At 38.7% G+C, this 27,627-nt stretch overlaps 1 protein-coding gene across 1 annotated transcript; it reads left to right on the top strand.

The window, feature by feature from the left end:
• The first annotated feature begins 7,703 nt into the window (after positions 1–7,703).
• On the top strand, positions 7,704–26,834 carry LOC140165536 (uncharacterized). Its single transcript, XM_072188825.1, has 8 exons — positions 7,704–7,859; positions 15,470–15,622; positions 17,383–17,573; positions 18,175–18,418; positions 19,098–19,852; positions 20,642–20,964; positions 21,286–21,415; positions 26,129–26,834. The coding sequence occupies exons 1-8, from the start codon at positions 7,801–7,803 to the stop codon at positions 26,299–26,301; spliced, it is 2,028 nt and encodes a 675-aa protein (XP_072044926.1). The 5' UTR covers positions 7,704–7,800; the 3' UTR covers positions 26,302–26,834.
• Positions 26,835–27,627: the final 793 nt, after the last annotated feature.

The raw sequence follows: 27,627 nt of genomic DNA, 5'->3' as shown, positions 1-27,627 counted from the left end.
GTTTTACGGGCTGATGAACTTTACAAGTAGGATTGGTCTGTTGAGATTTTTTCTGCTGGAGGCTTAAAATATCACTGAAAGCTTGAAAAATCTATTAAAAAAATTTGGCAAACATATTTTGAAAATGTTCTGATTTTTTTTCACACAAACTTTCAGTCAAAATCAATAGATTTGGTTAATAAAATGGCTGATTTTACATGAATTTAGCAAAATCTCAGAACACACAAAATCTGATTTGATCGGGCCCGTAAAATGGGTTTTTTGGTCACCTTTTGAACATGATTGGCAGATGTTTTGCTAATGTATCCAAGGAAGTGTGTGAATAAAGTAAGTTAAGTGTTTGATTTATCCGAAGAGACTAAGCTATTATAAAGAGCTTGGACTCCACCAAATTTGGATGTTGTTCATGTTTGGGAAAATAGTTATATAGCCAGTAGCCATATTGTTTTACCATTTGCTCAGCACATCGGGCTATCCCAGTTGAAATCCTTATACCCTAGACATGACCTTGATCTCCCACACAGGGGGTGTAGATTTTGAATGGAGTTGCCCATACAGGTAACCCAATTCGAAATTCACACTTCCTGCATAGAAGATTCATCATTATCATCATTAGTCGGCTGCGGAGCAGGGGACCACAAGCTTTCTCCAACTATTGCGATCTTGGGCAAACGAAACAATTCTGTTTGGCTGCAGCATCCCTTCAGTATCTCCCAGGAGGTGCTGGACATACTGTAAGTACAGTATGCGTGGCCATCCCGGTTTCCTCTTCCCATGTGGTTCCTCAAGACACAGTATTTGGCCGAGAAATTTGAGATTAAAGTCATGTCATTATCTTTCATGATAGGGGGTGTATGGATTTCAACTGGAATAGCCCATTTTGATTCTTAAGTGTGTGCTTGTTTGTGATCTATAGAAAATTCAATTTCTCGCATTCCTGCACCTCAATGGCAGCCAAAGCTAGTCTGTGTCAGCTCCATCCCACCTAAAATGTGAAATGATGCCGCCGTGGCGGGGATTTTAAACTGCATTCCATCACCCGTGTTACACATAGACAAAAGAATGATAAAAGTTTACAACACAATGCAGTATAACATCAATTTTTTAGTGGCTTTAATCCACCCAATTGGGCAGTCACAATACCAGATATACTAAATACCAGAAATAACTTATCAGAAATTTCAGTTGTTAGTATTGGAGAGAAATAAACTATGTAACCCCTTTTTTTTTGAAGACTAAAACTTTGAATAATGTTCAAAAAAATTTGATAGAAACATGGGGTTTCAGTGAAATCAAGCTAAACATTACTAATTTAAAAAAATAATAATGTGGAATTTTATTTGAGTCAAAATAAGCCTCATTTTGTGATAACATAACATATGACATCTTCAGTTGTGTATTTTTCCCTCTTTTTTTCAGTATTTCCTTGTAAAATTCCAGTAAAACTTAACAATTGCAAATGCGAAAGCACACCAGAAGTCCCAAAATGTCATTCTTTTAGTGTCATTTGAAGTGTTGTACTCATGATGATCTGAGTCTTTTAGTTCTAACAGTAATATAAATTTGTGTTTGAAAAATAGATTGTAAACTTAAACCAATAACATTCATTATTTTTAATGGCTTTCAAAGTACCCAATGTTTTTAATTGGTACGTCTAGCAAACTCAACAGATCAAGATTGATTAGTGAGTACTCTGCCTTTAAAGCAGTGTTTGAAATATGTGGTTGTCTGTTCGCCTGGGATAACTAAATCCAGCACTGGACAGACAAAAATAAGATGCTGAAGAAATACAGACAACCAAACGGTGTGACGGACAACCAAAAAATGAAACTTTTGTTTTCTTATTTCAAATACTGCTTTAAAGTAAGAAAAAGTGTGTGATTTTGTTTGTTTGTTTGTTTGTTTGTGAGCTCAGAAGGAAAAATGTTATGTTGGTAGTTTTAACAATAATGACTAAATAATGTGGCAAGTCCTATCATTTGGGCTATGCAAGTTGACACCCCCCTATGGAAGATATTTCCACACAGGGAGTGTGAATTTCAAATGGGATTACCTGAACAGGGGACTCCATTTGAAATCTACACCCCTTTTTACATGTAGGAGATTAATAAGGTCATGTCTTCCATAGGGGCTGTATGGACTTCAACTTGAATAGCCCATTGTTTGAATACTGTCTGTATGGTGCAATTTGGGTTCCATCTTCTGCAAAATTATGTTCAATTTTAAACTCTATTAAATAAACATGTATAGCATGTTTTGTTTCCTATACATTTTTCCAAAGACCTTTCGCACTACCGATTTGGCGCAATTTACCATGTAAACATGAATTTCGTCATCATCACATCAGCGCTGAACAATCCGCACAGCATTGTGTGACGCATGGCAGGTGTGACCTAGTTCTTTTTATGCGAAAGGTCATTGCAAAATATAGCCAATACATTCCAAAATTGCTATTAATCGATTCATTCTAGAACTACAATACTGTAAAACTTGATAGTAAGCATATGTGCTTACTATCGAGCACTATTAAAAACATAAAATTGTACCAAAGTCCAGTGCTTTACCAACTGAGTTAATGGGGTTGAGACACAGATTTGCAGGTTTACTTGTTCATATATAACTATGTATATGATTTGCTCAAGACCCTTTACACTTTTGTAGATGGGGCACTTCATGTTTACATGTTTTAAAAGGGCTCGATAGTAAGCACATTGCTAACTATCAAGTTTTTACGGTAGATCACATGTATTACCTCTCAAAAATTAATAGCTAAATTCTATTGTCTGTAATATTTATCAAGCTTTCAAATCTAAATTGTGTGCTTTCTATATAATAAGTTTAACAAAGAAACAAAATAGTATAAAGTATTGTAAATTATACATTCCTAACTCGTCCAGAAGTGATTTAAACAAGTTTAAGCACAAAATTGATGGACATGGATTTCAACATGCATCTTCCAGATAGATTCTTGTGTTCATCAGTGATGTTGTGATGGATTTGATTTTGATGGCTCATTTGATTAAATCACTTTGGGATATTTGTAAATGAATTTACAACATGTATGTGTTCTCAGTTATGATTCAATTTGAGCAAGTTGTGCTGACACATTATATGTGGATTAGGCAAAAAATATTATATTGGCATGATAGGCTGAAAATATAGGGTAGGTACAATGTACTAGTAGTTGGGATATTTATTTATTTATTTTCTAATTTTCTTTCCAAAAAAACACCCTTGTTGTATAATTTGGATGTGCATTTTCCAATAATTTGTCAAAATGCACCCAAAACAATGTCAATTTGGTGGCTTTTCCCTCCCAAAAATAAGGGTAGGTCGGGTAATATTTTTGCCAAATGTTAGCATTTTACTCTATTTACTTTTATGGTATTTCATAATTATATACAACATATCCGTCAATGAGCACGCTACTCACAAGGACTATTCATGTGCTATTAGTAACTAGGATATTATTAGTTATCAATTGTTTCATTCAATATGTCACATTAATGGTGACCCCAGTGGCGTAGCGTGGGTCATCATATTGTGGGGTGGGGGCCACCCACTACGACTATGATGGGGGTGGGGGCGGTTTGAGGGGAACCAGGTTCGATTGGGGGCACAAGACATTTTTCGGCAATTTTCTTATGGTATTTTCTAAAATTTCAGATGTGTCCCCCAATCCCCATGCCCTTACGATGCTATGCCACTCGGTGACCCAGAGGAAAGCAAGAAAGTGAATACCAGCAATAAGAGTAAAATGTAATTATTATGCGGACATTGATTTGTTCACTGTCAATGTCAAATACAATAGATAAAAGTATCAAATGGTAATTGTTTTGAATGTAATTATAGAGAGATTGTTTGTGAAAACTTGAAATGAGCATTTTTTAAAACAAATTGCTTTATTTCTTCATGGACAAATTACGGAATCTGGTACAGTCTACTAGACTGAGTGCTTTCTATGTGTACAGTTATGTAGATATTTGTGATAAAATGTTAACTATGCACATTCTCAAAATGTTATATATAGACTGATTTGAAATACTGATCATGTTCGCTATTTCTCATTCAATTGTTAATATGGGTAGAGGTACGTTAACTTCGGTAATTAACTCTAACCGTGCCCATGGTTTTTTGCTATCGGAAGGGAAAGAAGAAATGAAAAAGGAGAGAAGATGAACAAAGAAGTCACTTTGTACACCCGGGATTCAAACCTCAGACCCCTCGCATGCCACGCAGAAGATCACCAGCCTCTAGCCACAGGGGTTACGCTGGCCCGGCCAGCAATTCCCTGAGTATATATGACTTGGTCTGATTGCATCATCGCATCAAATGGAATGCATGCACGAGAAGTGGTTTTAATACCAAGCTTTATTGAGCTCAGGTTGGGTTAGGGGTAATATTTACAGTACTAAACAGTGTGGTTTAATTAATTTCATGAGGTGTAATTGTCAATTGGGAGGGTAGAGAATATGAAAACAATGAAATACAAAAGCAAATTTACTGTGGGGTGCTGGGGTAGACTTACTTTGATAGGCCAGGGGCAAGTTTTCAGGTTGAACTCCCCCCAGACCGCATTGGACTATTACTATTATATTTGAACTTACGGGTTTTCACAAACATAATAGTGACCTTGAGTATTGGAATAGTGATGGAGGTCTTGAGGCCTGCTCTTGGTCTAGTCTTGTCTCAGATAAGCAGGTCTTGGCATCAGAAGAGCAGGTTTCAGCTCCCAGGTATCCCACCTTTGGTAAATAAAATACACTTAAAGGTCTACAATTTGGTAGTCTTGCACCCCAAATAAATGGGTGTGCCCCTATGCGTGAGATTCTCCTCTCGTGTTCTTAAGGAGGGTCCGTGCGTATCTTTCCATTGTGATACCACTGACATACTGTGTCAATTTATAATAAATTGATCATCTTTAAAACCTTGCTGACATTCTATAGATTGATGAGAAATAAATTTGAAAATATATGAATAAAAGTAAGTAATTGTTTTTCTCTTGCTTATGAGTGCGTACATTCTTTCTCTACCATGATTCTACATGTTATATTCACTGACCTCTATACATGGATAGCGGCTCCCACGTAATAGGATAGTCGCCGTTTTTCCCTTTCCAATATGGTAGAGGTCAGTGAGTACAATGCCTATCACCTGTTAAAGTGGTATTGATTCTTTTGTACTCCATGTATACTGCGCCAATGAAGTATCCTTACACTTGGAAAAATAATCACAATTTCCAAACTGAACAATATTGGGGTAAATTTGTTTTTTTTAATAGATGCCCTATCTCATCCTGCACATTATGACACCACATCAAATTCAATGTGACTTCAAGAAGCAAAGTTACAAGCACTTGATTAGACGAAGGTCCAGTTTTAAAAGTGACAAACTGGCCTATTCAAAACTCTACAGACTAGACATCTGGTTTGAGAGTGGTGAATGGCTAATTTATGCATTTGGCTTTAATTAAGAACAAAAGGACCAAAAGAAAACTGAAACAAAAGAACTGACAAATAAAATGAAAGTTATGAAAAGTACAGAGAAGCAAAAACAAATAAAAACTGCTTTAAATAACGCTTCATTGAAGAAGCTGTGTTGTCTCTTTGTTTCGCTTGATGGAATCTTTTTGCGCCTTGTATAGGCCAGTTTGTCACTTTTAAAACTGTACCTTCGTCTATTCAATTGCTTGTAACTTTACTTCTTGAGGTCACATTGGATTCAATGTGGTGTCATAATGTGCAGGATTAGATAGTGCATCTATTAAAAACAAATTTATTTTTCCAAGTGTATAAAGGATACTTTATTGGCGCAGTATATTTGAAGTGTCCATGTCTCATGATTAAATTTACCCACCCGACCCTTGACATGGGTAAAAATACTTGGAGGGGGAGAATTGACCATTTGATCTCAACAATAAAGCATTGTTTTAGTGGTCAATAGTGATGGATCACTTTAGATCTAAATTCTGGAAAGAGAAACAGATGAGAAGGGTTAAGGAAGATATAGAAGGATCACAACTTCTACTCAATAAAAGTCAAGATTTAATGTTTTCCAATTTGAAAGAAAATTGGCCAAAAACCATACAATATCCACTACAAATGCAGTCACTTGCCACAAGTCTAGCGGCCATTTAAAATCTTGAGTACCGGTATAGGTTATAGAGTTTGGGGATAATTTTACGTTCATTTTGATAACTGCACAAGTGTTTTCCTTAAACCTGAAAATAGTCTTGTACAAAACTTTGAGCTTGATTGTCACGGCATACAAAATGCTCTAAAGCAACCCAAGAAAGCAACTCGGTGTAAGTGTGCAACATTGTGTTACTAGAAAAGCATGATATTTAGTTGCAAGCACATAAAATAAAAAAGATTGCTCATTGTCAGTGACCGGCATCACTTTTTATGACCCCTCTCACGGGTGAACATTTGTATTCCTTTTTCCACACACATAGACTGGAATTAAATTATTCCTTCCAGGAATAAAGTGGAGCACACAAATATTCAAGTGTAAAGAATGTGTGTTGATTGTAACTACTCCCCATTCCAGAAAAATACAGCACTATTTAAATGTTTTGAGATTAACGAAATGTTATCAAGTTCTGCCAAATGAAACAGCTCAATCCTAATAATTCATTTAGTACTAACTAGAGATAAAAGAAAAAGTTCACTAGTTTACTAATTTCTTGAAAAATAAAGCCAAAAACATGCTTTTTGGCAAGTTTTCTGACAATCAAGTCACAAAAATCAAAGACCTGGAACAAGTCTAAATAATTAAAAATCTCGAGTGTGCAGAAATTTTTTCAGGGTGGGGGGCAATTTTGTTAAAAGTGGACTTTTCCTCAAAAATTTGGACCTTTTTGGCCAAAAAGCGTAAAACCCTGATTTTTTTTTTAGCTCGCTACGCTCGCAAATTGTCATATTTTGTATACTTTTGCACATTGGGGGGGGAGGGACTTTGTACAAGCCTTTGGACTTGATTGTGAAAAACACCCTAAAAATGCACAAGTAAAAGGCCAAGTAAAAAAAGAAACATGTTTAGCGTCCCCTCCTGCTTCCTTTTCTGAAGATTCTTAAATTGTCTTTTTATTTTCTAAAATTTCAGTTATAAGAAATTTCATTTTTAGAAGTTGGAGAAGTTCTATAGCCTTCTATTAGCCTTACAAATGTATAAGCAGTTCAAGAAAGTTATAATTTATATATACTACGAAAAACAAAGTAAACTCCTCCTTTTTTTCAGGTATCGTAGTGTATGCCAATTGGCAATATGGACCAAATATAAGGGGTTTTACAATTTTTTTTCAAAAACAAAACAAAACAAAGCAAAACCAAAGAAAGCCCTCCTTCTTCCAAGTTATTTTCAAAATCTGGACGCTAAACAGATATTTTTTCATTCGGCTTAAAGATTGTGTATATGTATGTGCGTGTATTTAAATTAAGACCCCCCTATTTTGGTGTAAAACCCCCACTTTCGAAGAAAATTACCCCCCTCCCCCCATTATGAGTCTGACACCTGTCAAATAACTTTTGCTTGTCTGGACCTCGCTGGCATGAAATTAACCTCTTGTACAACTATACTAATCACAGTCTGTGTACAAAATCTATTGGCAGTGACGGTTGCAAATTTAGCAAAGAGAGTAAAAAGTTTAGTGACCTTTGCCACCAGCATGACCAGTGAGATCAGTTCCGGGTGAATGACCCCATTAGCGGTGTTTTTGATTTGCAAGCAAAAGTGATCGATGAAAAATATTTGATTATTTACCAAGAAAATACAATCGTATGGGTAGTATTTCGTTTCAGAATGCAGGCACTACGCAAAGCCAAGGCGTTAGTGGATGCAGTGCAATCGGAAGATTTAGAGTAAGTTGAGTTTTAATCACTTTTGTCACTCATTATTTCTCTTCATCATCCCGGCCCCTCACTATACTAAAATGCAGCAAACCTTTTACGAGCGCGACTACCGTGATGTTGCAAATTCGGCGCTAACAACGCGTACGGCGCACAGTTCATTCATAAATTTCCACTCAGCAACAATATATCGCCTTAGCAGCCAATCAGAGACAAGTGCGTTCAACGCAGTATATACGCGATGTATCCTTACAATACGCGCTCGTCTAAGGTTTTCTGCATTTTAGTATAGTACAAGGAACTTATACGATGTCCTCATTCACAAACTGATACTATCTGTCCATCGTATAAGACTGTTACCGCACGGCAACTGGTTGAAGGAATATTACACAGTCAAGAATAGGCTCCATCATTTTTTTGTTCTGAACCCTCCCAGTCTCCCAAAACATCAAAACATCAAAAGCGTTGCACTTATACTTACTTAAGACTGTCCTTTTTCACATAACGCAGAGAAAGTAAGGCCAACTTGCCTAGAAATGGTCAAATTTTGGCAAGAAATATCTCTGTGTAATCCTATGTAAGTCCCATATCACATCGTTATCGGCGATCGAGGTTTTTTTTTCTTTTTCTGAAGTTTGGTTGGTACCCACCAGCGCCATGCATGTGACGTGACACGGCTAAAATAAGCGACCGGGAATCGGGGATCGTTAAAACGTCAACAAATTTCAAAACATAGAAAGCAGTAAACTTATTGGCGAGCGGTGCGGTCCGAATTTTGAGCCATAAGTTTACGTGGTGAACTAGCCCCTCACATTCATGCACATGCATTGTAATTTGTACATGCAAAATGCAATGCATGGTTCATCAATGCACAAGCACAAGTTTATTATTTTAAGCTTATCCATACATGCATGTTATTGTTATCAGATTCAGATGCATCGTCATGATTGGAAGTTTGCATGCTAGTACGAGGAACCCATACCGTAGTAGCTCTGCACAACGGTATGGGATGAAGTGTATACAAAAAGTATACGTCGAACAACTGAATACATGTATGCACAACGTACGGACCAATATATTTTTGTAAACATTTTAGGCCTATAACAAAATGTATATTTTCATACAATTGTACAACTATCGCTTCTACCCTATGACCTATAAAAGTTACCTGTTATCAAAGTGTCCGCAAAAAACTGGTCATCGCAAGTATCTTTGTGCTGAAAAGTCACAATATTCACGCAGGGATAGGTATGTGAGCATTCCTTACCTGAGCATGCGCAATATTCAGCCTCTCTCAGCATAGGGAAATCGCGCACCCGGCGCCATTTTGCAAATTCATTACCAGTAGTAAATTTTACGGCGATGTTTTTGAAAAAAAAAATTTTTGGGGGATTAGATCGAGTTAGAAACAATTCCAAAGCTTACAAGGTCAAGTCAAAAGGTTAAACTTGATCATAAGGCCGTGTAAAATTAATATTTTGGTTCTTGTCCCCTCCCTCCTCAATTTCTGGGATTTGTCAGATTTTTTTTATTTTTATAGATTTTTCAATTTTTTAGACTTTGGAATGATTTATGAAATCTTCATACATATAAATAAGTTTATTAGAGAACAAGCATCACTTCCAAGTCTTTTTGTGGTACTCTAGGGGGTTTATCCCTCAGAATCTCACATTTGAAAAAAAAAAAAAAAAAAAGGCCTCATCGTTTCCTCGACACTGGGCGAACACCGAAAACCACAGACAACGCTCATCTTACATTGAAAAAAAAAAAAAAACACCTCCCTCCCTCATCAGTTCATGAAAATCCTCTGGACGAGAACCAAAACATTAATTTTATACGGCCTAACCCGGAAGAGGTCAGATGATTCGCACGTGGTCGCTGCAAATTTTGGCGACTTTCTAGTAGGTTTGAAAGTGATGATCTCGATCTATTTTTTTTCGGAAATTACTCTCCAAATATCTAATTAACGGAGTTGAGCGGTAAGTTAAATGAGCACGCGGTATATAAAGGTAGTTTTGTGTACATAAAAATGTTTGGTTTGATGAGATTGGATGGATGGCTTGCGCAAAAAGTGAATAACCTGGGGACTTTGTGTAGTACGAATTCGGCGATTTTTGCCAGTGAGTGAACATGTTTAACCCGGCATGGTTTGCGTATACGGTAGGCCTACTTGAATGGGCTCATGCTGTGGATGCTGGGATAGATTCTCATTCTGCGCCGACTATGAGTCGGGGGAAGAAGCAAATTTGGACCTTTCCTATTCCTATCCCATCATGCATAGCGCTAGCTGATTTTTGCTATATGATAGATGCTGAATGACTAGTACCGGTACCGTGTAAATGACTGGGGGTGGGCACATCGGGTATGATGGCGGGGGGGACACAGGCCGTTTTTGGCCATTTTCCTATTTGATTTCCTAAGTTCAAATTGATGGGGGGGGGGGGAACTCCTATGATGCTACGTCAAGGGGGGCTTGAGCAGGAGTGGCCCCACTCTGATGATCAAGTGAACTGGCCCTCGAGTTTCATAATGATCTTGAATAGGGAGCATCGCCAGCCAGTGCTCCAAAGGGTGCCTGCTCAAGACAAAACTTACGCTGGGGAAGGGGCAGGGGGTTCATACTTGATCAGCTGGGGGAAGGGGCAGGGGGGTTCATACTTGAGCAGGAGTGACCCCATTCTGATGATCAAGTGAACTGGCCCTCGAGTTTCCGCAATGATCTTTGGAATAGGGAGCATGCGCCAGCCAGTGCTCCAAAGGGTGCCTGCTCAAAAACATTTTCCTGGGGGAGGGGGTCAATGCATCAGCTAGTGCTTATAATAATTAAACATTTTAAAGGGTGCCCCCTCAAACAAATTACCCCCCCCTTGTATCAGTGAAAAGGTATACTGGGTGGGTAGTATCAAAACCGTGAGTTTTTCAATGACAAAAAATAAAAATAAGACACTTGAACACAAATTTCATCGTTTTGAATAAGTTTTTCTTTATTTTTGCATTTGGTGTTGGCCCTCACTCACTGCGGTTTCCCAGGGACTGCCTTTTGAGGAGAGCGAGAGCAATCGCTCTCCACTGCTCTCCTTAAATCGGATATAGGAGAGTGATTTAGTTGACCATTCTCTCATTACATTTTATTGTAAATGTTCTAAACAGCTCTTGAAGAGCTATTTAATGCTCTCCTGCAAATTCTAAAAGACAGTCCCTGGTTTCCATCCTCTGTAAAAGCTGGAATCTGCATCAGAAAACAGAAATAAAACAAAATGTTACTCATACATGTTCATTTGTATATTAGTGGGCTATCATTTTCTGCGGAAGGGGTCTCCCAAATTTACAAAAAGTCAGCATCAATAAAATTGCGACCCCCCTATTTCGGCAACAAACTTTTATGACCCCCTCCCCCCACCCACCCTGATACACCTTACATGTATCCCCTGAAGAGGCTCAAATTGTATTCAGTCTTTTGAATTTAACACACTATCTGTGGTCATCTTATGACTCTCTACATTTTGGTCATCAAAATGTTATGACCCCCCCTATTTTTCTTTCCAAAAAAGTATGACACCTCCCCCTTCCAAAGAAAATTACAGTTCAGTACTGGTAAATAGCAAGTGCTTGTTTCTTAAAATTGTGTACTCACAATGCACAGTATAGGCCTATAAGCATTTTAATATGTGCATGCACAAAAAGTTTATACAGGAAATTGGCTGAAAATTTTAGACATTCAAATTAGCACATCTCCGCAACCACATGTCGTATGACATTCATTTATGCCTCATCCGTTTTCTTTCATTTAGCTCTTTAATATGAGATTACTTTGATGAGAATCAAAAAAAGTTCAATTTTTTTTGTATTATACCTAGCAGGGACAGGCCAAAACCTTACCTCGATCGTAAAAAATCCAGCCCATGCATGTCATAAATAATTCATTATTGTATTGTGTAAATGTCACTGATTGTGTCGACGTATTGTTATTGCACCTGTTACAGCAGAAGTCATGCTGAATTTATACTCGATCGCTGGATCACCATGTGAATTAAACTTATTAAAAAAAAAAAAACCTCTACGACCAGGTTGTTAAGCATCGAAAGCACGCTGACTGGCTTAGCAAATATCCAATTATTTTTTTAAATCAATCAGGTTAGACGTACTTTACTGGCGGGTCACATTAATTCATACCGTAAAAGGCCGTCGCCTTCATTGATTGGCTAACGATTGCGATGAATGGTGTTTGCAACCAATCACAAAACGGGTTACAAATAAATAAGGCGCCCATCGGAAATTTTGTACACGTCCATGATGACGTCATGCCACGAGGTAGCCGGAGGCTTCGCTTTTTCTAGCTTTAAAAGCGGCGAGTGGTATAAAGTCAGTTTCACAGCTGTGATTTATGGAGCATATCATAAAATCTCTGAGCACATACACAGCGGATTTGACAGATAAAAATGACATTTGCAATTCTGAGCAACGGGATTCCATGAAATTGAAGATTATGTAAGTTATTCTACAGGATCGGTAATAATTAACAGCTGGTCTGCAGTATTTGATGTGCATATTGAAGTTTGTAAGTTTGTGACTTCGTACGTTATGTGCAATAGATATTACAGGAAGCTTAAATTGGCACGCTTTCCTGCAATTTGTCTGTCGCTTACGAAAGTTATTGGGAGTTCAGGGCACGTCACACCGAGTGTGACGTGACCTCGCTGGGCATATACAAAAAGCTAGCACTTGCAAAGTTGCATTAAAAAATACAAGGGCAAATAGTTACATGTTTGTTTGTCATAATATTAATTGCACAGCTTCTTGTACTTGTCTAAACTCTTATGCTTGTAATTGTAATTAATACCCCATTATTTAGGTATGCTAGGTGAATTCAAATTTGCCATCAAACTGCATCATTTTCAAATTAAAGCCCTTGAGTAAACAAAGCCAAAAATGAAAACCTTTTTTTCATAGCACTTTCCGTAGCAAAGTTACATCTTGTCAAAGATTGACATCAAACAATGTCAAAAAGATTCAGCTAGCAAAATTCCCCAAAACGGCATTTCGGGGGTGATTCTAGATCTTAGTCTCATGATGATAGCAGCTTTTTTTAATGGAACTGCTATCAAAATCCCTCTAAAATTCCATGTGCGAGTGACTTACCACCATAAAAAATCATATATTTGGGTCAAGTGAAGTATAGAAAACATATTTATGTAGGTTTCTTTCTTCGGTCAGTTGTTTTAAATTTCTATGTAAAAATGCATTGACATTGTCGGCGAATTTGGCTGACTAGCAAATGTGTTTGCCTGGCATACCTACATTATTTATCCAGAATAAATTAAAATTCATTAACACATGATCCACATCGGCCCGGGACATCGGCGCACCAAAACTGAGATGGCACTTCAGTGCAAACTTAGATAGGGCAGCACCAATACGAAAATATCATACCGATAAATGATGTGTCTGTTTTGCCCATTATTTAAGTTTGTGTTGCGAACTATTTGCATGCCATGCTAGCCGCAGTTTGCCGGTTTAAACCAGGCAAAAACTTGCAAAAACAGGTTTTTGCCAGTTTTGCCACCGGCAACGCCAACAACGGCAAAAACAAGTTTTTGCCGGCAAAAACCGAACCCTGATTTTTAAGCAAAATTTTGTGTTATTTTATTCAGTGAAGAGATCAATGTGATGGTTATGAATGAGGTTGATAACTTTGCATCGATAATATCATATATGTCGGGCATTGTGAAAAATCTAAACATTTTGCTGCCTTTGGACCTCGGAATATCCCTCGGTTCCAAAGGCAAAATGTTTAAATTTTTCACAATGCCCTCCAAATAACTGATGCGCAGTTATTACTCTAAACGATACCCCTTTTCCTAAACGATACCCCTTTTCCTAAAGATGGCGTCTACACCAGCAGGTCAAAATTTGACCCTTTTTTGCCAGCTATAATAGAACCACAAATGCTGGCCCCTGCCTCTATTGAAAATTTGTACACATCCCTTGTCTGTTTTCTAAACACCCTCTCCAAGTTCCCAATATAATTGATCCATGGTGATTGTAGCTTTGGAGACCTAGACTGGGACACTTGGACTCCAACTCCCGGGCTCCAAGCAGAGTACAAAATCCATCCATGATGAGAAATTCCTACCTAGGTGTTGATGGAAAACTCCCTGGTGCAGCTAGTTTGTGTAGTTAGTTGCTCTGCATCTGAAAGCACTCTGGAATTCAGACCATTGTGTTGTTGCTTTTAGTATTGACATGAAACCCCACCATTGTCTCAAACCTCAGTGTAAAATATTTCTCTTCAAAAAAAGCTGACAATGATTTGCTCGAAAAATTCCTTGCATCAAATCCTCAAAATAATAGTGTGAAATCAAACTGGACTGAGCTTATGCACTTAGCATGTCCCTTCCAAACTGTCTAGTAAATAGTAATAAGCACCATCTACCATGGATTGATCAATCCCTTAAAGGAGTATTTTGTGATCCTAGCATCCTCTTTTTAAGACATTTTTCAGTAGATAACGACGAAAAAAGCTTATTCCCAAAATTTCAGTTGATTCGGATTTTGCGTTTGCGAGTTGTGCATGATTATGTGTATTACGCTGCTCCATAGACCACTGTTGTAATTTCGTTCTGGTGCACCAGAACGAAATTCAAATTTGGCGATATTTTTGCAAAACGAATTAATCTGCAAGAAATATTTGGTACATAAACATTACGTAGCCAGAGGTTTCTAGTGACATAAAAAAAATTTTGAGAAAAGTGGGGGGGATGAGGCTGTGGATCACGAAATGCCCTTTAAGGTAGTATGAACGGCTAATCAAGCTTGCAGCAAAATAGCCACAATAGCAAATTGGAATTGTGTATTAATTTAAAACTTAGAACAAACTAAAGATAAGTCTTCACTCCACATATTTTTAAAAATTTCATAAAAATTTTACCATTTCTTATGTATTCCTTTATTTTTTGAAAATTACCTCAATTTTCCCACATTATAATTTTTTTGGCCAACATGGAGTGTGCTATGGTTTCCAAACTTTCAGGGATGGTGTATAAGCTTAAGGGATCTAAAATGAGCGTTTATTGCGTTTTGACAGTATTTTTTGTGGGACATGAGAGCACTTCAGACCTATCGAATTGCATTCTGAATACGAAGCATGTCTTTCTGATATCAAATTACTTGATATATGCGCTGTTCGAGTGTTCGTGCATGCATCCCACGTGGTGCGATGACGCAATCGCCCTAAGTGATATATAGGCACGGTTTCGCTGGCCAGCGAAGCCCAAGACCCGTGGCAAGGTGTCGCCGACTGTGTGCTTGGCATGCGAGGTGTCTCGGGTTCGAATCCCACCCAGAGCAAACAGCTTCTTTTCTTCTTTTCTCTCTTTATTCCTTCCTTCTTTCCCTTCCCGTCGCCGAAAAGCCCCTAGGCGGTTAGGGTTAAGAGACAGATGTGCAAGCGGGATAAATTATTTAGCTAATCCAACGCTTCCGATGCATGGACAGCCTACAAAAATCATCACAACAAAGGCAACACACTGTTCGGCACTCGCATTACACCCCAGAGACTATCATCATCATAACCATTTACATGATTTATAATTAACAATATTTTCCCTCATTATGATTTACAGTGAAACAAGGAGAATTCTGGCGCAAGGTGCCAACGCAAACCTGATCCTGCCTGATGGGGTCAGCCCATTTCATCTGGCGGTGGGAGTGGAGTGTGAGGATGCGTTAGAGTTTGTCAGAGTTATGCTCAAGTATGGAGCTGATCCTAACGTAAGGTAGGCTGCAAACCGCTATAATACATGTATACTGCATCAAAAAGCATCCTTACACTTGGAAGAACAATCCTAATTTTAAAACTAAACCATATTTGGGTAAATTTATTTGTTTAAAGGAGTATTTCGTGATCCTAGCATCCTCTTTTTATGACATTTTTCAGCACATATCCATGAAAAAAGCATATTCCCAAAATTTCAGTTGATTCCGATTTTGCGTTTGCGAGTTATGCATGATTATGTATATTACACTGCTCCATAGACAATACGTTGTAATTTCGTTCTGGTGCACCAGAACGATTCAAATTTCGCGATATCTTTGCTAAACGAATTAATCTGCAAGAAATATTTTGTACATAAACATTATGTAGCCAGAGTATTCCAGTGATGTAAAAATCTCAACTTTTTTTGAGAAAAGTGGGGGAATGAGGCTGTGGATCACGAAATGCCCTTTAAATAGATGCGCTATCTCATCCGGCACATTATGACACCCCATTGAATCCAATGTGACTTCCAGAAGAAAAGTTACAAGCATTTGATTAATTGACGAAGATCCAGTTTTAAAAGTTTACAAACTGGCCTAGATTCAAAACTCCATGGACTAGACATCTGGTTTGAGAGTAGTGAATGGCTAATTTATATGTGCCTTTAATTTTAAAAACAAAAGGAACAAAAGAAAACTGAAACAAAAGAACTGACAAATAAAATGAAAGTTATGAAAAGTACAGAGAAGTAAAAACTGAAATAAAACTGCTTTAAATAAAGCTTACTGTGTTGCGCTTGTTGGAATCCTTTTGCACCTTGTATAGGCCAGTTTGTCACTTTTAAAACTGGACCTTCACATATTCAATTGCTTGTAGTTGTAACTGTACTTCTTGAGGTCACATTGGATTCGATGTGGTGTCATTATGTGCAGGATTAGATCTAGTGCATCTATTAAAAAACAAGTTTACCCCAATATTGTTCATTTTGCGATTATTTTTCCAAGTGTGAGGATATTTAGAGATTCAATCATGTTTCACTGTTGTTCATCAAAATTTGACAACGATGCGTCAGCATTTTCTGTATGGTATACAGGTGTACCACGCCGAAGCACTGGAATGGTGAAACATAATTTTGTGTGATTTTGCATAGAAGGGGAACTTTTTGCATGTTTATATTTTACGAAATTCATACTTTTTATGACAAAAGTTCATATTCATGTACATTCATAAATTTGTGACCCAACCTCTTTTCATTGAATTTGTGAAAAAATTACCACTTCTAAATTCAGTATTGAATATATGCACACATACACGGGTGGTTTGATGTCATGCTTGTGATGCATCCGCCTATTACAGTGATGTCACAACGAAAGTGTATGTTGAATAAAAAAAGTCAGAATCTTGTTTTGTCGATATGTCGGATATGACAAGTCAGTGCAAGTTTCTCCAGATTACCTCTATTGTCCTTGGTAAGGTCCTTTAGCACCAACCACTTATCCTGATAATCATATCAAAAAAAACTAGGTTATGACTTGGTCACCACTGGGTCATGTAATGCTACGCTGCTTATTCAGCGAATGAGGGTCCTATGTATCATAACTTGATTCAATCAATTAGCCAATCAGAACTCCCACTTCTGTGTACATGCTTTATTCAGGCTGTACACACACTAAATCAACAGAGTACAAAAGAAATCTGATAAATAGTGCCAAGAAAATACAACCGTATACTCCCAAAGTGTAAAATATTAAAAATATTAAAATTGTTCTTATTTTACAGATCAACTGAGGGAATGACCCCAGTGCTGATAGCTGCAGCATATGGTCGGTATCGGGCCTTGTGTCTGCTACTTGACATGGGTGGTGATCCCACAATGACTGACGATGCAGGGAAGGATGCGTTGGAGTATGCCCGAGATTCGGAGAGTTGGGATTGCATCAACATACTCAAAGAACCTTGGCAAAGACAAGGTGAGCTGACAAGAGTTCATCCAGGGATATCTAGAGAACTGATTCAGTTGAATGTGCCCCTTGCATGCATGCTTTTAATTGCCATAAAGCATGGCCAACCTCATCCTGGGAATAGCATTTGGACCCCATAATCTGCAAAATTTAAAAACTATGGGGTCCCAAATAATTTATTAGGTCTTTAGACACAAATTCTGACACGATTATCACATGTTAGTCTCAAATAATGGGGTCCAGGTGGACCCCATAATTTTCAAAATTTGAAAAATATGGAGTCCATTCTGATTTTACTGTGCTAAAAGACCCCAAAACTTGGTGTAGCGGGAACCTTGACCAGGAGTGAATACAAAAAGGCAAATTGTAAAAGTCAAGACCTTATTTTTTCCACACAGGGAGATGGGGTTACCTATATGGTTGACTAGATTTGAAGTCTGCACTCCCTGCGTGGGAGATTCAGGCGATGTCTTCCATAGGGGTGTATGGATTTCAACTGGAAGAGCCTCCTGATGATTAACAACATTAGTGTATCTTGATTTGCTAGTACAAGTCATAGATTCATTGCCATCAACATTAAAGCATATTTTTTTTCTTGTCTTTCTCATAGAACCTGAAGAGTTTGATATGTCAGACTCCCAAACCCACCCCATCACAGACAGTGACGTGTCAAGTGGTAGCAGCATTTATAACACAGCACTTCCAGAAAAGGTTATATCTGATACCTACTTGGCCACCAAACAAGGCTTTGATGTGACATCACCAGACCATCCATTATGGTTTTTTAAAGGATCGCCAGGGACTACGGTTGTTGAGTGCACTGCACTTGACAAAACTGTAGCGTTTCCATCAAGGTAAAGTGAATTCATCTCATAAAATGTTGTACTGCATGCTAGGTGCAGATTTTTCATTTGTTTCCAGATATCATGGTCAATTTGCAAAATGAGATACTTGTATTTGATTACAATATCTCCCGGCTATATCTGCCCAAAGGCAATGGCTATTGTTCTTTTCCCGGCAGTATGCACATATCATGTTTTGTTCAGGACCTGTGTTTTTAAATCTCCCACCACATCTAATATAGCACAAGAAGGTCATTGTATGAACTTAACAGTGTAGCAGTCATGCGTAGTTTACTCAAACATATCAATAGGTCATTCCCTTGCCATTGTTACAAATCATTGATACAATATTTCACCTTGATGTGGCACTGAGGTCAGCGTATTGAAGCAGAAGTTTGGCTTGTGCGTCTATGCGGGCCTTTAAACGTGTGTGTGTGTATAACAGCGCTTTGAGTGAACGCTAGCCCAATGAAATGCGCACTGACGTCACTGTCACATCGGTGAAAAATGGTATACAAGGAAAGTGAAATTTTAAGGGATCCAAATCAGTATTTTATAAACTATCAACCAAAGGATCAAAACATTTGATATATTTTATTGTTACATTTTATTCTCAAAATAGTTATGTTCCAGATATTGTAGCATTATTGTGTAACACAATCATAATTTCTTTGCTTTAATTTTCATGCAGGTTTGATGACACATCAAGCAGCTTAAATGACAGCCGACCATCAACCCCCAGCACCAGTCTTGGTTTTGTAACCTGTCACGATGACCCGCGTAGATTAGCCTTCAATGAGTCATCTCTCATGACATCGGATTCATCTGAAATTAACTTACCAGGACCACCACCCCCATCAGAAAACAACAGCCCATGGAGTAGAACCAGTGACTGTTTCAGCGAACACAGAAGGTCATTAAATGAATCATCACCGATGATGTCCTCAGACACATCATCATCGTCATCTTCTGGAGAAAGCTCTGAGAGCTACGTAGTAAGTCAGCTTCCGTCAACAAACAATAGCCTGGCAACAAACAGGAGTTGTCTTTCCAATACTTCTTTGAGTCAACTTGTAGAGGAGACCAGCACCCAATTTGTCCATCACGACACAGAGGCAGACACTATACTCATTGAGAGATGGTGTCCGTCTGCATCCAAGTTAGGCGTAGAGACAACCCAAGAAAGTTGCTTAGAGACCACCCAAGAGACAATCATCTATGACTGGAAACAGTATCAGTCCATCCAAACCAGCAGTCCGTCCGAAGAAGATGCCAGTTTTAGCCATTTGACGGACCAAGAACTAAGCGAGGAGCTTACAAATTTTGGCTATAATGTGGGGCCGATAACACAGACGACAAGAAAGGTTTACCTGCAAAAGCTATATCAGCTGAAAACTGATCCAGAAGCTATAAAACAACTTGCCGCAGGTGTCGATCAAAAACAAGGTAAATTCAGTTCAGTTCACATGGTTCCCATGATCCTTGAAAGTCCTTGAATTTGAAAACATCTTTTCAAGGCCTTGAAAGTCCTGGAAATTTGCACAAGGACCTTGAAAGTCCTTGAAAATTGGAATTTTACCTAAAGTATAATTTGGGGAGTGGAAAGGAGCTGTCACTTTCGTTAATATGTGCCACATGAAGAGCTGCATAATGATTTTTGTGTTGTTAGTCCTTGAAAATCATGCTTTTGGACCTTTTGGAATGTCCTTGAATTTTAAGGTGTGAGAACCCTGAGTTCAGTAATAAAATAAGTAGACCACCCAAAAGAAATTCTGTACTTGTTGAGTGGTTACATTTTGTGATAAATTATTAGAGTTGAAATTGATGTGGATGTGCGAAGAATTTATTAGCTGTTTTTTAAGACCTCATTTGTGTAAAAAGAATTCAAAATCTTCCATAATGTACATTTTTTTGGCCATAACAATCTTTGTTGTGTGAGACTTGTGTTGTGGTACAGATGGTTGGTTGGCTGCCCGGTTTGCTGCGAAGAAGCAAATTCTTTAATCCACTTTGCAGCTAGTACAAGCAATGACCGATTAACTTCAAAACTTGGTATTTGAAGTGGGTGGTGTCATCGATCAGTAAATCTCTCATTGACTGTGGTCTTCAATTCAAAGACTACACTACAAGAGTCCTATTGCGACCACACTAATGCTCTCCTGCAAATTCCAAAAGACAGTCCCTGGTAATCTGGAGTTATGCCCTATCTGTTTACATTTCTTTCCTACCCTGCAGGGTTTAGATTGGAGCTGGCGTCATATATAAATGGTAACCTAACCATCCCACCCAACATGGCTGACGTAGAAACCGATATGCAGATGGAGTATGAGCAAAAGGATAATTGGAGGGAAGGAAAAATCAAATCGTCGTTTAACTATCTTTTATTGGACCCCAGAGTGTCTAACAATCTTCCTCTAAGGTACACCAACATGACCGAGTTAGAAGTGTTTACAACGTTTACAAGTGCAATATTTTACGTCGGCAAGGGCAAGCGGAACAGGCCATATGCCCACTTTAATGAAGCACTGCACTTCTTGAAATCAGATCAAGAGAAAAAGGTGAGAACAGAGTCAAATGTATCACTGTAGCATCTAAATTTATCCCTCTGGCACACGCTTTTGCATTCAAACCAGGGACCTACCTGCAAAGGAGCACCCTCCTCGGTTTGTGGAGGTCTGCGGTAGGTTGCAGTTGTATTCCAAATGCATAATTTACAGATACGCACGCTATTATGCATTAAAATGCTGTTTCCAGAAGTGCGATTTGTATCATGCCTGTTATGTGCAAAACTCAACCCCTGCTCTTTATTTGTTTGCTACATGTATTTATATTCGGATATGTTTTTCTTTTTGTTCTATACGTTTGTTTTCCCCATACAGCCAGGGCAAAAGGTCGCACATATTTTAGATGTTTGGAATGAAGGCCATGGTGTTGTCTCCCTTCAATGCTTTCAGAATGTCATACCAGTTGAGGCATATACGAGGGAAGCCTGCATGATAGATGCAATAGGTAAGTTTGAGGTAATACCAGTTGAAGCATATACAAGGGAAGCCTGCATGATAGATGCAATAGGTAAGTTTGAGGTAATACCAGTTGAAGCATATACAAGGGAAGCCTGCATGATAGATGCAATAGGTAAGTTGGAGGTAATACCAGTTGAAGCATATACAAGGGAAGCCTGCATGATAGATGCCATAGGTAAGTTTGAGGTAATACCAGTTGAGGCATATACAAGGGAAGCCTGCATGATAGATGCCATAGGTAAGTTTGAGGTAATACCAGTTGAAGCATATACAAGGGAAGCCTGCATGATAGATGCAATAGGTAAGTTTGAGGTAATACCAGTTGAAGCATATACAAGGGAAGCCTGCATGATAGATGCAATAGGTAAGTTGGAGGTAATACCAGTTGAAGCATATACAAGGGAAGCCTGCATGATAGATGCAATAGGTAAGTTGGAGGTAATACCAGTTGAGGCATATACAAGGGAAGCCTGCATGATAGATGCAATAGATAAGTTTGAGGTAATACCAGTTGAAGCATATACAAGGGAAGCCTGCATGATAGATGCAATTGGTAAGTTTGAGGTAATACCAGTTGAGGCATATACAAGGGAAGCCTGCATGATAGATGCAATAGGTAAGTTGGAGGTAATACCAGTTGAGGCATATACAAGGGAAGCCTGCATGATAGATGCAATAGGTAAGTTTGAGGTAATACCAGTTGAAGCATATACAAGGGAAGCCTGCATGATAGATGCAATAGGTAAGTTGGAGGTAATACCAGTTGAAGCATATACAAGGGAAGCCTGCATGATAGATGCAATAGGTAAGTTTGAGGTAATACCAGTTGAAGCATATACAAGGGAAGCCTGCATGATAGATGCAATAGGTAAGTTGGAGGTAATACCAGTTGAAGCATATACAAGGGAAGCCTGCATGATAGATGCAATAGGTAAGTTTGAGGTAATACCAGTTGAAGCATATACAAGGGAAGCCTGCATGATAGATGCAATAGGTAAGTTTGAGGTAATACCAGTTGAGGCATATACAAGGGAAGCCTGCATGATTGATGCAATAGGTAAGTTTGAGGTAATACCAGTTGAAGCATATACAAGGGAAGCCTGCATGATAGATGCAATAGGTAAGTTTGAGGTAATACCAGTTGAAGCATATACAAGGGAAGCCTGCATGATAGATGCAATAGGTAAGTTTGAGGTAATACCAGTTGAGGCATATACAAGGGAAGCCTGCATGATAGATGCCATAGGTAAGTTTGAGGTAATACCAGTTGAAGCATATACAAGGGTAGCCTGCATGATAGATGCAATAGGTAAGTTTGAGGTAATACCAGTTGAAGCATATACAAGGGAAGCCTGCATGATAGATGCCATAGGTAAGTTTGAGGTAATACCAGTTGAAGCATATACAAGGGAAGCCTGCATGATAGATGCCATAGGTAAGTTTGAGGTAATACCAGTTGAAGCATATACAAGGGAAGCCTGCATGATAGATGCAATAGGTAAGTTGGAGGTAATACCAGTTGAGGCATATACAAGGGAAGCCTGCATGATTGATGCAATAGGTAAGTTTGAGGTAATACCAGTTGAAGCATATACAAGGGAAGCCTGCATGATAGATGCAATAGGTACGCTTGAGGTAATACCAGTTGAGGCATATACAAGGGAAGCCTGCATGATAGATGCAATAGGTAAGTTGGAGGTAATACCAGTTGAGGCATATACAAGGGAAGCCTGCATGATAGATGCCATAGGTAAGTTTGAGGTAATACCAGTTGAAGCATATACAAGGGAAGCCTGCATGATAGATGCCATAGGTAAGTTTGAGGTAATACCAGTTGAAGCATATACAAGGGAAGCCTGCATGATAGATGCAATAGGTAAGTTGGAGGTAATACCAGTTGAGGCATATACAAGGGAAGCCTGCATGATAGATGCAATAGGTAAGTTGGAGGTAATACCAGTTGAGGCATATACAAGGGAAGCCTGCATGATTGATGCAATAGGTAAGTTTGAGGTAATACCAGTTGAAGCATATACAAGGGAAGCCTGCATGATAGATGCCATAGGTAAGTTTGAGGTAATACCAGTTGAAGCATATACAAGGGAAGCCTGCATGATAGATGCAATAGGTAAGTTGGAGGTAATACCAGTTGAGGCATATACAAGGGAAGCCTGCATGATAGATGCAATAGGTAAGTTGGAGGTAATACCAGTTGAAGCATATACAAGGGAAGCCTGCATGATAGATGCCATAGGTAAGTTTGAGGTAATACCAGTTGAAGCATATACAAGGGAAGCCTGCATGATAGATGCCATAGGTAAGTTTGAGGTAATACCAGTTGAAGCATATACAAGGGAAGCCTGCATGATAGATGCAATAGGTAAGTTGGAGGTAATACCAGTTGAGGCATATACAAGGGAAGCCTGCATGATTGATGCAATAGGTAAGTTTGAGGTAATACCAGTTGAAGCATATACAAGGGAAGCCTGCATGATAGATGCAATAGGTAAGTTTGAGGTAATACCAGTTGAGGCATATACAAGGGAAGCCTGCATGATAGATGCAATAGGTAAGTTGGAGGTAATACCAGTTGAGGCATATACAAGGGAAGCCTGCATGATAGATGCCATAGGTAAGTTTGAGGTAATACCAGTTGAAGCATATACAAGGGAAGCCTGCATGATAGATGCCATAGGTAAGTTTGAGGTAATACCAGTTGAAGCATATACAAGGGAAGCCTGCATGATAGATGCAATAGGTAAGTTGGAGGTAATACCAGTTGAGGCATATACAAGGGGAGCCTGCATGATAGATGCAATAGGTAAGTTGGAGGTAATACCAGTTGAGGCATATACAAGGGAAGCCTGCATGATTGATGCAATAGGTAAGTTTGAGGTAATACCAGTTGAAGCATATACAAGGGAAGCCTGCATGATAGATGCCATAGGTAAGTTTGAGGTAATACCAGTTGAAGCATATACAAGGGAAGCCTGCATGATAGATGCAATAGGTAAGTTGGAGGTAATACCAGTTGAGGCATATACAAGGGAAGCCTGCATGATAGATGCCATAGGTAAGTTTGAGGTAATACCAGTTGAAGCATATACAAGGGAAGCCTGCATGATTGATGCAATAGGTAAGTTTGAGGTAATACCAGTTGAAGCATATACAAGGGAAGCCTGCATGATAGATGCAATAGGTAAGTTGGAGGTAATACCAGTTGAGGCATATACAAGGGAAGCCTGCATGATAGATGCCATAGGTAAGTTGGAGGTAATACCAGTTGAGGCATATACAAGGGAAGCCTGCATGATAGATGCAATAGGTAAGTTTAAGGTAATACCAGTTGAAGCATATACAAGGGAAGCCTGCATGATAGATGCAATAGGTAAGTTGGAGGTAATACCAGTTGAGGCATATACAAGGGAAGCCTGCATGATAGATGCCATAGGTAAGTTTGAGGTAATACCAGTTGAAGCATATACAAGGGAAGCCTGCATGATAGATGCAATAGGTAAGTTTGAGGTAATACCAGTTGAGGCATATACAAGGGAAGCCTGCATGATAGATGCCATAGGTAAGTTTGAGGTAATACCAGTTGAAGCATATACAAGGGAAGCCTGCATGATAGATGCAATAGGTAAGTTGGAGGCAAGACATTATACATAACTGCCACCATTCTAGATTAGGGTTAGGGTTAAACTTTTGGTTAGGATGTGGTTTTAGGGTTAGGATGAAGAGATTAGGGTTATGGGGGTGACTGCTACTCTAAAGTTACTCCCAACTATTTAAGCCTATTTCATACACTACAGTTTCTGTCAAAGAAGAATGGCACTTGTTTTCATTTTGAGAGCGTGCACAGCGTAAACACAGAAGTGGGATTCTTATTGGCTGATTCAATCGTGTGACAATCATAACAACAGACTCGGTAATCTGATTGGCTGATTACACATCAAAACATTGGTCGGCGTAAACAAAGTTTCGCATATGTAGCTCATTAACAGGGCGCTCTCATCAATCTGAGCATAGGACTGCTGTTCTTCTCTGAAACCGTAGGAACTGTAGGTATGAGTTAGGTATTGATTGTTTAACTAACAAGGTTTTTTTTGTTTCTTGGGACAAGAAGATGATTCTAGATGAGGTGACATGTGACATCAAAACTGCCGACATCTGCCAGATGATCTTCAGGGCAGAGTTTACGCAAACTTGCATTTCTGTGTCTGGGACTCAAACACAAAATGCACTTTTCAATAGCAATTTATAATTTCAATTAGTCTCAGTATCACCTTTTTGTTTTAAAATGTCATAATGATCATTGCATCTTGTGCTGTAATCGTGCATTGGATCGCAAACTCGCAATGCTGGTATTTGGCTCTTCATATTAAACCAAACAAGTTTTTGATGACAGACCTCAAATTTTTGGAATTTTGCTCAGGTAAGGGATCAAATTGGACCGCTTGGAAACAAAACTATGTTTTATAATCATCTCATTAAGGCCATTGAACAATGGAGTGGTCATATGCCATTACTGCTATTACCTCAAGCATGTTAATAAACCCATCACAAATCTGCATAAACAATGCGATCACATCATTTATATATATCTTTATATTAGCTCTCTCAACAGGATATGCATACTGTAAGCAAAATGTATTATTACTAATAAGCAAATTTAACATTAATTCTTACACAATTACAGGTCTCCAAAGGCTCACAAACAGTATTAAGAGCAATTATTACGGCGCACTCAGTACATGGCCAGCATCAAAGCAGCGTGTCATGGGGATCTACTTGCTCAAGAAGGCTTGCCAGATTTTTCTGATAGAAGGGGAGAGGCAGATCCGTCCAGGCGACATCGTAGTTGGCCAATAACATAACTCAATGTTACAGTAAGGTTATAGTGTACACGGTGGAGGCAAGACTATGTTTTTTATCATCCCATTGCTGTAGGGTAGGAAAACTATGTGCATTAGACCGTTAAAATCAAATCTGTGTCCAAAATTTAATCTATACTCTGATCAGCTCGTAATAGGCGGGACTCATAACATCGTGGATTGATATAGAATGGCGTACACACAGCTGGTCGCAGCACCCACGTGAACTGCGCTTTGCGTAATGCGTGAATGACGCGTGCTTTTGTGCATTTACGTGTGCGTAAGTTGGACCTTGATTGACTCGCGTAGTAACAAAAACCGAATAATTCTCGCCTAAGAGAAGAGCTGATCATAGTATAGTTTCAAAACCTTATATGTGCAAAATTGCATTCAATATCAAAAAATGTCTGGAACCAAAAATCCTGAAATGCATGATGGACATTCTGATGTGATTTTAAGCTTTAGGAAAGTTTCTTTCATGCCTTGGTTTTAGAGTGTACAATGAACATGAACGGTATGTGATGTTTTGTTTTTGAAGTAATTTGCATATGCAAAGTTTTGAAACTGCAACACAGTAGGTTTTAATTTTAAAGGGCAAATGTACATAGTTTTTTTCCTCCCCAGCAACAACATGGTAATATGTGAAAAGAGAGTACTGAGTGTATTGACCAAAGATGTTAGCATACAGCAAGAATTTCTAATGAATTGCTACAGTGTGTCTGTGATGAATGCCCGCATTCCCGCTACTCGACCATGACAACGCACCACAGGAATGTTACTGATCACGTACTGGATGCAGTGGACGCATGCAATTACGCGCTCGTCTAAAATGGCACGCTGTGTTCATTCATTTGAAATTCTTACTGTAGTAGAGCTTGGAATTTGTAAGCTGTATGTGGACAATAATGCAAAATCTACCATGTTGGGTTGTCATGCATGGGGCTTAAATAGTGTACTTCCAGATAATTCTGTGAAAGCTTCATACTGCAAGATAATTGGCATCTTGGAAGAATTATGCATTTCAATGGTTTGTGCATACTTAGTGTGTATATATGCCACAATAGATGACATGCAAATGTCAGATTTATGGCAAAACAACCCAAGGTACACTATTTGCCCTCATAAGCAACATGTAAACATGGTAGAATCTTGCTCTCCTACAGTAGGAATTCCGATTGAATGAACACAGCCAGACATAGCATGACGTACATGTACACCAGTGTGTGTGCTGTGCATTAGTAATGCGGAAGCGAATCAAACCAAGCCAGTGCACTTGTGATTGATTAGTATTGCACTTGTGATTGGTTAGTATTGCACTTGTGAT

This window comes from Amphiura filiformis, chromosome 1 (assembly GCF_039555335.1).
Source record: "Amphiura filiformis chromosome 1, Afil_fr2py, whole genome shotgun sequence".
NCBI classification, from domain to species: Eukaryota; Metazoa; Echinodermata; class Ophiuroidea; order Amphilepidida; family Amphiuridae; genus Amphiura; species Amphiura filiformis.
Note: the sequence above shows the minus strand (reverse complement) of the source record. Positions and strands in the feature narration are given on the sequence as shown.

Excerpts from the sequence above, each read along its gene's own strand:
- LOC140165536 (XM_072188825.1), top strand. The coding sequence starts at position 7,801 with ATGCAGGCACTACGCAAAGCCAAGGCGTTAGTGGATGCAGTGCAATCG. Across the intron at positions 17,574-18,174 it reads AGAACCTTGGCAAAGACAAG|AACCTGAAGAGTTTGATATG; the intron begins GTGAGCTGACAA and ends TCTTTCTCATAG. Across the intron at positions 18,419-19,097 it reads ACTGTAGCGTTTCCATCAAG|GTTTGATGACACATCAAGCA; the intron begins GTAAAGTGAATT and ends ATTTTCATGCAG.